At 52.2% G+C, this 12,448-nt stretch overlaps 7 protein-coding genes across 7 annotated transcripts; 3 read left to right on the top strand and 4 right to left on the bottom strand.

The window, feature by feature from the left end:
* Positions 1 to 140: 140 nt before the first annotated feature.
* Positions 141 to 2,201, bottom strand: M421DRAFT_158285 (uncharacterized protein). Its single transcript, XM_033587641.1, has 3 exons — positions 2,052 to 2,201; positions 654 to 2,001; positions 141 to 600 (listed from the first exon to the last, which is right to left on the bottom strand). The coding sequence occupies exons 1-3, from the start codon at positions 2,096 to 2,098 to the stop codon at positions 202 to 204; spliced, it is 1,794 nt and encodes a 597-aa protein (XP_033448560.1). The 5' UTR covers positions 2,099 to 2,201; the 3' UTR covers positions 141 to 201.
* A 745-nt stretch (positions 2,202 to 2,946) lies between these two features.
* M421DRAFT_63284 (uncharacterized protein) lies at positions 2,947 to 3,834 on the bottom strand (the record flags this gene model as incomplete). Its single annotated transcript, XM_033596057.1, has 1 exon — positions 2,947 to 3,834. The coding sequence occupies one exon, from the start codon at positions 3,832 to 3,834 to the stop codon at positions 2,947 to 2,949; it is 888 nt and encodes a 295-aa protein (XP_033448559.1).
* Positions 3,835 to 4,274: 440 nt separating this feature from the next.
* Positions 4,275 to 5,239, bottom strand: M421DRAFT_92577 (uncharacterized protein; the record flags this gene model as incomplete). The annotated part of the gene is made up of 2 exons (XM_033598046.1): positions 4,275 to 5,140; positions 5,188 to 5,239. The coding sequence occupies 2 exons, from the start codon at positions 5,237 to 5,239 to the stop codon at positions 4,275 to 4,277; spliced, it is 918 nt and encodes a 305-aa protein (XP_033448558.1).
* A 488-nt stretch (positions 5,240 to 5,727) lies between these two features.
* Positions 5,728 to 6,138, bottom strand: M421DRAFT_158275 (uncharacterized protein). The gene has a single exon (XM_033587640.1). It carries the CDS (start codon positions 6,076 to 6,078, stop codon positions 5,809 to 5,811), a length of 270 nt encoding a protein of 89 aa, XP_033448557.1. The 5' UTR covers positions 6,079 to 6,138; the 3' UTR covers positions 5,728 to 5,808.
* Positions 6,139 to 6,587: 449 nt separating this feature from the next.
* M421DRAFT_420854 (sorbose reductase SOU1) lies at positions 6,588 to 7,644 on the top strand (the record flags this gene model as incomplete). Its single annotated transcript, XM_033592623.1, has 1 exon — positions 6,588 to 7,644. One exon carries the CDS (start codon positions 6,588 to 6,590, stop codon positions 7,533 to 7,535), a length of 948 nt encoding a protein of 315 aa, XP_033448556.1. The 3' UTR covers positions 7,536 to 7,644.
* A 204-nt stretch (positions 7,645 to 7,848) lies between these two features.
* Positions 7,849 to 9,287, top strand: M421DRAFT_5359 (acyl-CoA dehydrogenase NM domain-like protein; the record flags this gene model as incomplete). Its single annotated transcript, XM_033595136.1, has 3 exons — positions 7,849 to 8,388; positions 8,435 to 9,145; positions 9,198 to 9,287. The coding sequence occupies 3 exons, from the start codon at positions 7,849 to 7,851 to the stop codon at positions 9,285 to 9,287; spliced, it is 1,341 nt and encodes a 446-aa protein (XP_033448555.1).
* A 590-nt stretch (positions 9,288 to 9,877) lies between these two features.
* On the top strand, positions 9,878 to 12,364 carry M421DRAFT_63355 (glycoside hydrolase family 2 protein; the record flags this gene model as incomplete). The annotated part of the gene is made up of 1 exon (XM_033596061.1): positions 9,878 to 12,364. The coding sequence occupies one exon, from the start codon at positions 9,878 to 9,880 to the stop codon at positions 12,362 to 12,364; it is 2,487 nt and encodes an 828-aa protein (XP_033448554.1).
* Positions 12,365 to 12,448: the final 84 nt, after the last annotated feature.

The raw sequence follows: 12,448 nt of genomic DNA, 5'->3' as shown, positions 1-12,448 counted from the left end.
GGCGGCATGGGATTGTAGACAAACGCACTTGGGCAACGGTTGTTCCTATTCCGCGGGATGATGAAGTGGTGAAGTGGAGAACCGGGATATTGGCGGACAACGTTTTTGCGCCGGTAGAGACTCGACAAATACTCCCAGAGGATGACTGGATTATTCAAGATCACAATGAATTTGTACACACCCCGAGCGCTCTCGGATTGACTACACGGCCATGATAGACGCTCCTCCATCCAGCGTTACCCTGTTCCTGACATTCACCCTCATCAACTTTCCAGTAGCCTTGATCAAGCTTCCGTCCTCGTGTCTCCCCAGTACTGCGTTGGGCGAGTAAACAAGCGCTTCTCCAGTGTCAAAGGCCTCGATCCGCTGCATGATGTTCCAATCATCCTCTACAGCATTGATGTGCTTTTTGAGCGCAGCATACCACGTGGGACTCGTGAAACGGTGCATAATGATCACTGAACATAGTGCGATGAGGTCTGTTGCAATGGTGGGCTCCTGTGTCGATATCACAACTCGGGCACCTTGGTGGCGCTGTAAACGAATGACTCGTGTAAGGTAGTCGGTGAGGATCTTTGCACCGGAAGTGTTCAACATGTACTTGAGAGAGGTCAGCGTATTTTTAAGGGATCGTTGGAGATTATCGCACGTACCTTGTGAGCCTCGTCCAGTACCACCATCTTGCCGGGCGCGCTCGACTGCAGAAACTGCTCTAGTCCAAGTTTGAAGAGGATGCAAGCTGTGCTTGGGGTGAGGAAAGGATCAGACAGATCAATGATGGTGACTTCTCCCTGATTGAAGTCAGGGACAGGTGCTGTTCCGTCGAGATCCAGAAACGACTCGAGCAGGTTCATGCGCATCTTCAGCATGTTTGTTTGGGTCTGATCGAACTTCTCTTTTGCAAGTCTGCGCTTGAACTCGAGATAATCCAAGGAGCAGTCTGCACTTTTGGACGCAATGTCGCGTAGAATCGCCTCTACAGTCGCCATGTACAGCGGCATGGTGGACTTTTCGTCAACAGCCATCAACGTATGTAGGACGCCGATATCCAGTGTCTTCGCTTTCAGACGAAATGGTAGCATTTGGACGTTCGGAAGGCGCTCGTACATTCTCTTAATGGCTGGATTGGACGGCGAGTACAACACGGTGACCTTCTTGACGTGATGATCCGGGAACCCCGTATGGGACGCTCCGAGAAAGGTCGATTCACTGATATTGAAGCCCGCACCACCACTGCTCCATTCACCATAGCTAAAGACCAACGTTGAGACAGGGCTTTCGAGGTGGCCAAGATGTGACGAAGCTATGATTGCGTTCTCAAGAATGCAGGATGTTGTGTGGCTCTTGCCACTGCCTTGAACACCGCAAATGAATGCCGAGAAGGGCACGTTCGTGTTCAAGAATAATTGAGAGTCGTCAGGCGTATCATCTTCCTCCTCCAAACTGCCCAGGAGACCATATTGTGGTACAAGGTTTTTGTAGTGCTCAGCAACAATACTTGCGGCAAGTAGTGGTGCTTGACGGATACTTCGCTCGACTGCACTCGAGGGCGCTGATATATCCGCTCTGGCTTCTCGAATCTTGACAAGCTTGCCGGTGGCATTGAAGTCCGGGCCTGTCCGTTGAGCTGATGGTGGGCCACTCGTTTGGGCCTTAGACTGCTTCTTCTCAGTGGAAAATTGCAGCTGCTTCAGTTTCTTTGCCAGTATATCGTCGCCAGTTGCGAATGTGTCTACACCGGAAGTATCGGGCGTAGGCGGTGCATTCAGTAAGCCATTTATCTGTGGCGAATGTGCTGGCGGTGCGGGACTATCAGTCTGAGTAGTCTCTGCAGATTTGACATGCTGTAATGTAAGCGGCTGCTGCACAGTTTGAGTCTGCGAATCCGAGGGCTCTGGAGGCGGTGGTACCGACTGGCTCTTTTGGACTGAGGTCGTCTTTGCTGGTGTTGTCGCGGTCGGTCTTGCTGCTTTGGCGGCTGCAATGTTTCGAACACGTATCCTTGATGATGTCAGCGCTCCCATACTTTCGCGATGATATACAAGACTTACTCTTCATACAGCTTCACACTACTGGACAGGTCCAACTCAGGCCTCATCTCCCTTAGGTGCTTCAACACTGCGTCCGGGTCCAGAAAATTGCCCCGTTCATCCTTCTTAAAGCCTTCACAAGAGGCGTGAGTGCGCTCTTTAATGAATCTAGACAATGTCAGTGATAGTGTAGTGTAATATAATGTTGAACAGCGTGACGACTGACTTCTTCAGTACAGGCTTCAGCTCTTTGTTGAAATGTGGGTATGTGTCGAACATTATCTTGCGGAAGCGAAAGAGATTCGGTATTTCGTCAAAATGCTGTCCATAAAATTCTTTCCGTACTAATTCATCCATGTCGGTGAAGCGTTGAGTCGTTATTTGAGCGGTCTGAGGAACATCAGGCTATTATATATGTTAGTACTCAGTTTGTTAACATCGCAGTATGCTCTTTCAGGATGGAGGGCACTTCTGAAGAGCTTTGTCCTGCGCTGGCGACAATTGCTTGCAAGCCGCGACAAACTGTAGTTACGTATTGTTCAACACCAGCTGCAGGTCACAACTGATGAGCTTTGAGGGACAAACTTACCTTGCTCGGCACTATGGAGACCCCCAGGTCCCTCCTGTCCACTCCAGGATCTTCATTACCGAACGACACCGTCGATTCAGACAATTCCAGACGACCGTCGTTGGGCAGACACGCTAAATGCTGTTCGATGTTTCGCATTTCCCACAATAGGCTGACTGGGATCTGTCTTTTTAAGCAGAATAGCTGTGTGTTCACTGATTGGCGCGCTTTGATCGTGGTGGCATTCCGATTCGTGCCGCAGCCCCTTCCAATTCAGATATCATCTACGAGAGACGTGTCGCGCCGCGATCTATCATCTTCAAAGCGCCGTCCGTGGTGCGCGCAGCCTCACATCAAAACCTTTGTCAAGGCTTCCTTCAACCCTCGTTCGTCCAGCCACTCCTCAACAGCCTTCATATCACCCCTGTTCTGCCTTTGGCCTCTTCGTTCGCCCACAATGTCCGTGATCTCAGTCATGTCGCGGAAAACACGTTCTGCAGTTTCGCGATACCGTTCACTGACCTTCTTGTGATGTGCTGGGATGTCACCCCAGCTTTCAGTCTTGATGAACCGCATATACTCATCGATGCTTTGTGATCCCCCTTCCACACAAAGAAGACCCGGTTTACCAGCGTACAGAAAGCCAGTGAGGTTATAGGCGGGAGCAAACTTGATGAAATCGTCACGCTTGGAGCGTGTGCTGATCGACGGAAAGTAGAACCAGACTCGAACGAGCGGCCCGGCGTCAGCAACTGCAGCAGTTGACACTGCTTGTGACGAGAGTGACTCTGCGTGTGCATGTGCGGCTGTTTCTTTGATGTGCTCTAAGGTTCCAAGCAGATCGTGTTCGTCAGGCATCTCATCTTGGAGTTGACTCGTAGCCGCCCTGCTCAGCCATGATGGCTGCTGGATCCGAACCTTGAACTTCGGCGGTTCGTCAGGACTTTGAGAACCTTCGTATGTGAAAGGGGCGGTGAGGTCCAATTGTACAAATTGCGTTTTCGGGCTATCATCATCTACGATTGATAGCTTTAGACTGATCGATACTGCAGGCGCAACGCTGAATGCATCAGTTCCAGCGTCGTCGGCTGCACTGCGCAAGGTGTCCAGCATCCTTTGGGCATGGTCATCGAGCATGATGTCCTCGAGATACATCGCGACCAAGAGGTCGATTTGACCAATTTGCAGCTCTAACAATTCCGGTGGTAGCAGATGCCATGATGTCGAGCTGCTCATGTTTCTTCGCGTTGCAGTTGTGCGTGCAATTGTGTGTTGCGTCAAGGTCGCTTCCCTGTAAAATTTAGCGCCCCACGGTCGCATCTTCCCGACCGTTAGCGCGGCGCGTGAAGCAAGGCGCGTCTTCCAGGGTTGCCGACAGTGCAGATAGGCGCATGAGAAGAAAAGAGTTAGACGATGAACGCAGGTGTATTGATGACCATAAATTATATTCCATAATTGTGACAGGCGTAGGAGAGAAGATGCGCTAAGCAGTATGATCCGCTGTGCATCAAAGGGCAGGTAGGAACATTATGCCAGGCTGTCGTGTCGTCGTCATTAATGATTGCAAAAATGCTGTCAGTCTATCATGCCATATGTAGGCGCAAACTCGCTGCGCGTGTTTCTCATTGTGTGCTTCATGTCTTCGTGAATATGTCGTCGGTACTGCGATTCGGTGTTCAGTGCTGAGTTCGTAGCATCGCGGGGTTCGGTGAAGGTGATCGGCCGCGGAGAGCCGGCGAGCTGGGGCGCAGCATGGGGCTAGCCGCAGCGCTCAACGCATCGAGACTCAGCTTGCTGATTGCTTCCATGTTGCCTTGTACATCGTCCTCAGATAGGTCGAGCATAAGTCGCAGCTCGTTGGCCTTGAGCTGCTCACCGAGACCGATCATGAGCTGTTCCTTTGTCTCGTTGCCAGCAACATCGAAGTAGATCCATCGATACTTCAGGTCAGACAACTCGTGAGGCGCTGCCGGTGTTGTGATCTTGGCCGTGATGCGTCGAACGTCCATGCCGAATACGCCGGAAATCTGCGGCTCGCTGCCAATGCCCCCCAGGCCTGAATCCGAGATAGCGGTCCTTTGTAGAGGCTTTGGGACTTTATCGTCCTTGCCAATGGGCACCTCGTTTAGACGGTTTGACGCGCCTGCGTCTTGAAGCCTTGCCCGCTTGAAAACAGCGTTCTTCAACTCTGTGATACCCATGACAATGTATAGCGGCTTGCCAGCCTTGACGGTATCGTAGATCCAGGTGCGCGCCTCTGGGTCGTTGCAAACGGCCTGGAAGGCTGCTGTGGGGTCCTGACTCGTTCTCTGAATCATCTGCTCAGCCTTGACTGTGAGCAGTTTCGGCTGCCTGTATATCCTTCCAAGCTCGAACTTGGCGCCATAGTTGGTCAGGAAGCGTCCCTCCTGGTCAAGGCTGTACAGATCTTTGTATCGAAGCTGAATGTGGTAGTCGTTAAGATCGTCGACTTCTTCGTGCGCTGAGCTCGAATAGAAGCATTCGCGTTCGGGGTGGAGTGGATGTGTTAGGAGTTGGCCGACTGGGCTTGTTAGCTTCGATGGAGCTGCTGTGGGGTGACATAGCTACCCATCAAAAGGTCACTCGGGAGGGGCTTGGGGAGAAGACCGTGCAGAGGCATTGCAGATCTGTGTTATTGCGAGGTGCGAAATTTCAAAATAAATGGCAACAATGGAGAAATTGAAAGAAGCCTGAGCCGCGCGATGGGTGAGAAATAAAGATGGTGAACCCTGAGATCTATGCACAGTGACACCAGCTTAGCCGCTGCTTGGCCAATCGGGGCCAGTCTATGAGACATCGCCGCCCACGTTAGGCACTACGACACGGATATTGGACGGGCAATGAACACCCAGCAGTAACATGGAAGGGGCGCGAATACTGTTAAGGACTTCCGTGATACTATCTAGGTCTCGTTACGTGTGGACGCTGAGAAACGCCATCCATAGATCTGAACAGCCTTGCTCTTTCTTCTTCGAGGACACCGGAGATCTGACCGACATGGGATGTGCAATCCACACCAAGTCGTAGTTTGGGATGCGATGCGGCGTGCGCATTACTTAGGTACTTCTACGCGGATGCAGGATACGTGGACGACTAGCCTTCACCAATCACCTTTGCGGGACTTGCTTTCCTGTGGTCAAGGCCTGTAAAAGAAGGAGTACCACACAGCGCCCACGGCGAGGGTATCCGTCAAGCTTCCCCTCCTATCCTTGCAAACCCATTATGCAGGGACCAGAAAACGAACACCGGAAATGCAGCGAGTACTGCAAGATTTTCATGAAGAGGAGCGCAATGATCATGGGGGTGAAGATGAGTAAGGCTGACTGTCGCTGTTGCATTGAGGCTTAGCCATATGTGCAAGGGTAGGACCAAGCAATTGACTTTTGTGAGGATGCACGTCGATGCATGTGGATGTGACCGCGTCGGCGCTTTTGTTTCGAGTTTGTTAATAGCTGGCATGCAGAGACCGAGTGAAAGGACAGCGGAGGTACTCACACAGTAACTTCTCCACAGTATCACCCCTTCTGTCCACGCCTAACCTCAAAAGCAAGATCAATCGATCAGGCCACGCGTGGGAGGGAACACTTGAGAAACCCGACGAAGCTCCAAACATAGCTCTTATCGATTAGCAGAGAGGGGCAGACATCACCAACAACGTCACAACTCAACCCACTCAGTCCCGGTTCAGCCTCCGTCTAGGGTTAGATAGCAGCTGCTATCGCAGTAGTAAGCCCACATTCAGAGCCAATTGGCGAATCACCGCTGCTTTGTGACGCTGAGCATGAAGCCACACGTCACTCTGGACCAGGCCCCTCATTGCCGCTCGAGCTTCGGTCTCAACCTTTCTGCGCTGAGAGAGTACTTGAACCCCTCCTTGCCCCTCGGAGAAAATTACATTAATTGCTTTACCAAACCTCAATTGCACTTTCTTCACCCGTGTACCCCTTCATATACCCCAATCAGTCATCATGGTCCCAATTCCCCAGGCCGACGAGCTCAAGGACCTTTTCAGCCTGAAGGGCAAGGTTGTCATTGTCACTGGTGCTTCCGGTCCTACCGGTATCGGAATTGAGGCTGCCCGTGGTTGCGCTGAGTACGGCGCTGACCTCGCCATCACATACAACTCTCGCGCTGAGGGTGCCGAGAAGAACGCTAAGGAGCTGAGCGAGAAGTATGGCGTCAAGGTCAAGGCCTACAAGTGCCAGGTCGGCGTCTACTCCCAGTGTGAGCAGCTCGTCGCCGATGTTGTCAAGGAGTTTGGCAAGGTTGATGTCTTCATCGCCAACGCCGGAAAGACCGCTGACAACGGTATCCTCGACGCTTCCGTCGAGCAGTGGAACGAGGTCATCGAGACTGACTTGACCGGTACCTTCAACTGCGCACGCGCTGTCGGTCTTCACTTCCGCGAGCGCAAGACTGGTTCCCTCGTCATCACTGCCTCTATGTCTGGCCACATCGCCAACTTCCCCCAGGAGCAGACCTCCTACAACGTCGCTAAGGCTGGCTGTATCCACTTGGCTCGCTCGCTCGCCAACGAGTGGCGGGACTTCGCCCGTGTCAACTCCATCTCGCCTGGATACATTGACACCGGCCTGTCCGACTTCGTTCCCCAGGACATCCAGAAGCTGTGGCACTCCATGATTCCCATGGGTCGTGATGCCAAAGCTAAGGAGCTCAAGGGTGCCTACGTCTACTTTGCCTCCGACGCCTCCTCCTACTGCACTGTAAGTTTCCTGAATCGAATCCTTACTTCGACCAACACTGACTTACTCAGGGCTCCGATCTCCTCATCGACGGTGGCTATTGCGCCAGGTAAACGTGTCGCCTCACCAATAGAGAATGGGTTCGACAGCGGTACGACACAGACGACGGGTTTTTCTGGAATAACGATACCTTCCTCGTACCTAGTAACGTAAAATGAAACAAAGCCATCAAAGGCCTGTGAGCACTATCCACATTCCACGACTTCACATCTTTCCTTGTGCATGAAAATTTGCATCGTGATCAGTCATTTGAGAGCTTTCAGGCACAGCTTCGATCTCAACCGAGGGTGACCGGGATAAAGCCTCTGAGCCGCCCCAAGAAGTGGAGCGTCACGAACCCCGCACTTGACTCGCTTGTCCCGTCTCTAACGGGCCGCGGCAATTCGACAGCTGCTCTGCGAACGACATTTGCTTACAATACCAGAGCTTGCCGCATGAATGGCTGACACTCTTCACATTATCACATATGTCGTTTCCTCCGGCGAAGCCTGCACTTGCGCCCTCCGCAAAGCAGCCCACCAGTAAAGAGACTTTCGGCAACCTCGGCCCCTGGGCTGAGCCATCTTGGTACTCCTCACTCGCATCGCCCTATTATAACGAATCCCACAAGCGCTTACGCAACGCGTTGCGCTCATACATTGACAAAAATGTCAAGCCATATATGCTAGAGTGGGAGGAGAAAGGCGAGGCGCCAGTAGAGGAGCGTAAGAAATGGGCTCGTACAGGCTTTGCATTTGGCGAAGTGCCTGAGCCGTACAGACCTAAAGATGTACCTGGTCCTGCTGGCATACCAGTCGGAGAAATGGACATATTCCATCTCTTGGTGTCGACGGATGAGAGCAGCCGCATCGAAGGTGGTGTTGGTACTGCACTTGGCGGCGCAAGCGTGATCGGTCTGCCGCCTATTGTGCATCATGGCACAGAGGCGCAGAAGCGCATGTGGTTACCAGGGCTGTTTAGCTGGGAGACAAGCTTCTGTCTGGGTATCACGGAGCCGAGCGGTGGTGTGAGTGTCTCTACTGGCTATCTCTACGCCTACTGACAGTCTATAGTCCGACGTTGCGAACCTACAAACGACCGCGAAGAAGACACCAGATGGCAAGCACTACGTCGTGAACGGCTATAAGAAGTGGATCACCGGCATGCCTATCGCTACGCACATGACAACCGCAGTGCGAACAGGTGGACCAGGGATGGGCGGCATCTCTGTCCTCGTCATTCCCGTCGACTCGAAGGGCTTCACATGGCGACGCATACCAAACAGCGGACAGAATGGAGGCGGTGCCAGTTTTGTCGAGATGGATGACGTCCACGTCTCGGTCGAAAACCTCCTCGGCAAGGAGAACGAAGGCTTCCGGATCATCATGACCAACTTCAACAAAGAGCGATTCATCATGTCAGTTGGCTGCAACCGAAAGGCTCGCACATGTCTATCTGAGTCGTTCGAATACGCGAACAAGCGCCATACGTTTGGGAAGCCATTGATCTCGAATCAAATAATCAGCCACAAGCTTGCTACAATTGGCCGGTATGTGGAGAGCCATTGGGCCTGGCTTGAGCAGCTAGCATACCACATTCAGCAATCTCCATTGGGCTGGCAAGACCCGGAAATCGCTGGGCAGATTGCGCTGGCCAAGGTCCATGGTGGGCGAATTCTGGAGATGGCAAATCGTGAGGCACAACAGATTTTTGGTGGAGCCGGGTATCAGAAGGGTGGCCCTGGCGCTATCGTTGAGCAGATGAGTCGCGATCTGAGGATGATGGTACGTCGGCCAAACGATTCAAACTTTGATAGTATTGCTAACGTCGTCTTAGGTTGTTGGAGGTGGCAGCGAAGAAATTATTGCAGACCTGGCTGTTCGACAAGAGACTGCACTAGCTAAGAGGAGAGGCTGGAAGTTGTGAACTGCAAACTATCGCTACGTACGTCATTGTATACTTCTCTGTTGCCAACGCAACTACGCAGGATCTGCAGACGTGCGGCGGTAGTCGCTGCCGTGAACATGCCTACCCTTGTGCGCCTTCCCTTTGTGGATTATATTTAGCGTGCGGAGTAACTTCAACCAAAGCGCCTTGCATAGGCCAATATACTGACCCATGTCGACACATCACTTCTCTCCACCTTTCTCCGTTCTGGTGTGACGTCCAAAGCTGACGAAGCCGCAGTACGAGCTTTGACGTTACACTGAGACCCGTCCCGCCAGGCACGTCAACGTATATCATCTTGCAGCCTCGCCTTTCCAGCAACTCAGTCCCACCCTTTCATACACGACTTCGATATGGGCAAAGCAAACCGGAGTTGGCCTATGCGGCTGTTGATGGCCACAGCAAGCCTCGTTCACCTTCCCATCGCTGGTGCTTTCGACATCTCGACCACGACCATCGCCTTATGGAAAGTAGCGTCTACCAAAGACGTCGGCATCAACACCGCGAAGCTCTCTGCGCCAGATCTCAACACCTCGTCATGGCACACCATTGGTTCAAGAGGCACACTCATGGCTACTCTGATTGATAATGGTATCTACAATGAGACTTCACTCTTCTTCTCAGACAACCTTCAGGATGTCGACATCACGCAATTTCGCGTACCGTGGTTCTACCGTACTATATTCGAGGCTCAGGAGAACAATGGTACCTTCACACAGCTGTTCACGAATGGCATCTCATCGAGAGCGGACATCTTTCTCAACAGGCAATATCTTGGAGGCACCATTGGCGCATATGCTGGATCTGAGATTGACATCACATCCAAATTGCAAGCCGGGAAGAACGTACTGCTTGTGAAGGTGTACCCCACGGACTACAATCACGACTTTGCGCTTGGCTTTGTGGACTGGAATCCTTACCCGCCAGACAACGGGACTGGCATCTGGCGGGATGTCCAAATCAAGACAAGCGGCCAGATCAGTATCGGAAAGCCCCGCGTACGAACAAACTTGGATGGCGACGTGGACTTCTCGATCAACATCAGGAACTTGGGCACCATGAAGGTCAAAGGTAGAGTCCAGTGTGCTGTAACGGACCCGAACGGCAAACAGCTAGGTAGACCGCGAACGTCCTTCGAAGCAGATAGCGGCAAGTCGAATCTGGTAGCTCTACATCTCAAGGTCGACAGCCCGAAGGTATGGTACCCATCACAGTGGGGTGGCCAGCCACTCTACAGCGTACAGTGCACTGCGACGAACAATAGCAACTCCAACGTTGCAGCGGTGTATGACCAGACGCCAAAGACAAAGTTCGGTATACGCACTGTGACCTCTCATCTTAACTCTTACAACGATACTATGTTTTCAGTCAACGACCAGCCGTTCCAAGTCATCGGTGCCGGGTACACGTCTGACATCTTTCTACGATTTGACGCTGAGAAGCTGCGTGCGCAACTTCAATACGGTTTGGACATGGGTCTAAATACCGTTCGTCTTGAAGGCAAGCAAGAACACTCTGAGTTGTACGACCTCGCAGATGAGATGGGTATTATGCTTCTGCCAGGCTGGGAGTGCTGCGACAAGTGGGAGGCTTGGGCCTACAATGAAGAGAAGAGCGGCGAAGAGTGGAACGACGAAGACTACGATACTGCTGCTAAATCGATGGCACATGAAGCAAATATGATGCAGAACCATCCCAGCGTGCTCGGCTTCCTGATTGGAAGCGACTATTGGCCTGACAATAGAGCCACTGATTTGTACGTCAACACACTCGGAGGCTACAACTGGACGACTCCCATCATAGCTTCTGCTTCTCAAAACGGGTATTCAGAGCGACTTGGCAATGGTGGTATGAAGATGACGGGTCCGTACGATTGGGTTCCCCCCAACTATTGGTTCGACACCAACAACGGTAGCAACACGCATCTAGGTGCAGCGTTTGGCTTTGGATCTGAGCTTGGTGCTGGAGTCGGTACACCAGAACAGGGCAGCCTGATCAAGTTCCTCAACGCTTCAGATCTTGATGATCTTTGGCGGGACCCCAATAAAGGTCTCTACCACATGAGTACCGACGTCTCCTCCTTCTACACGCGTTCCGTCTACAACGAAGCCCTCTCCAAGCGCTACGGAGCACCCACAAGCCTCGATGACTACATCTTCAAATCACAGATGGCAGACTATGAAGCCACACGCGCCCAGTTTGAAGCATACCTTTCGCGCTGGAAAGCCGATCGTCCTGCATCTGGACTGATCTACTGGATGTTCAACAACGCGTGGCCAAGCTTGCACTGGAATCTCTTCGATTATTATCTCCACCCCAGCGGTAGCTACTTCGGCACCAAAGCCGCACTCGGCAACCTCGAATCCGTCGTCTTCGACTACAATTCCCAAGACGTATACTACACTGACCGTGCTCTGTCGGTCTCCACCCCCAAAACCCGCCGACTGTCCATCGAAATCATAGACCTCGCCGGCAATAAGATCTACCAGGGCCTGAACGCTCAACATGCGAACCTAACCGCAGAGCCCAATACAAGCAACCTCGTCACCCACATTGATGCACTGCACAACATATCCTCTGTCGTTCTATTACGCTTGACTCTCACTTCTCTAGACCAAGAAGAGCCACTAAGTCGCACCACCTACTGGCTCGGCCCCGAAATCGATACCCTAGACTGGGACAACTCAACGTGGTACCATACACCCGTCTCTTCTTTCACAGATCTGACCGCCCTGACAACAATGGACGAGGCGAAGATCTTAGTCCGCGGTAAAGGGAAGAGCGTGCAAGTTGAGAACACAAGTGACGTGCCGGCTGTATTTATTAGGCTCAATCTTGTCAGTGCACAGGGCGAGGATGTGGTTCCGGTGATGTGGGAGACTAACTACATCACCCTCTGGCCCAGAGAATCGTACGATATTGCAGTAGACGCGGGTTCGGACTGGGATGTAAATGATTTGCGGGTCGTGATTGACGGCAGAAACGTTAAGAAGAGGACGGTGAGATTGAACGGGGGAACGCAGGTCTTGCCTGGCGACAGCTTTAGAGCGCATTGAACAATCGGGACTGTAGCATTGGGTCATACACAGCTTGGGACAGAACTAGGTCTCTGTTCAATTTTCGTATAGCCTATATGTAGG

Source organism: Didymella exigua, assembly GCF_010094145.1.
Source record: "Didymella exigua CBS 183.55 unplaced genomic scaffold M421scaffold_14, whole genome shotgun sequence".
NCBI classification, from domain to species: Eukaryota; Fungi; Ascomycota; class Dothideomycetes; order Pleosporales; family Didymellaceae; genus Didymella; species Didymella exigua.
Note: the sequence above shows the minus strand (reverse complement) of the source record. Positions and strands in the feature narration are given on the sequence as shown.

Bases quoted from the DNA above. Each gene is read 5' to 3' on its own strand.
- M421DRAFT_158275 (XM_033587640.1), bottom strand. From the start codon at position 6,078: ATGCCAGCTATTAACAAACTCGAAACAAAAGCGCCGACGCGGTCACAT.
- M421DRAFT_158285 (XM_033587641.1), bottom strand. From the start codon at position 2,098: ATGAGGCCTGAGTTGGACCTGTCCAGTAGTGTGAAGCTGTATGAAGA. The intron at 2,002-2,051 runs GTAAGTCTTGTA...GACATCATCAAG, and splicing joins AGTGTGAAGCTGTATGAAGA to GATACGTGTTCGAAACATTG. The intron at 601-653 runs GTACGTGCGATA...ACCTCTCTCAAG, and splicing joins TACTGGACGAGGCTCACAAG to TACATGTTGAACACTTCCGG.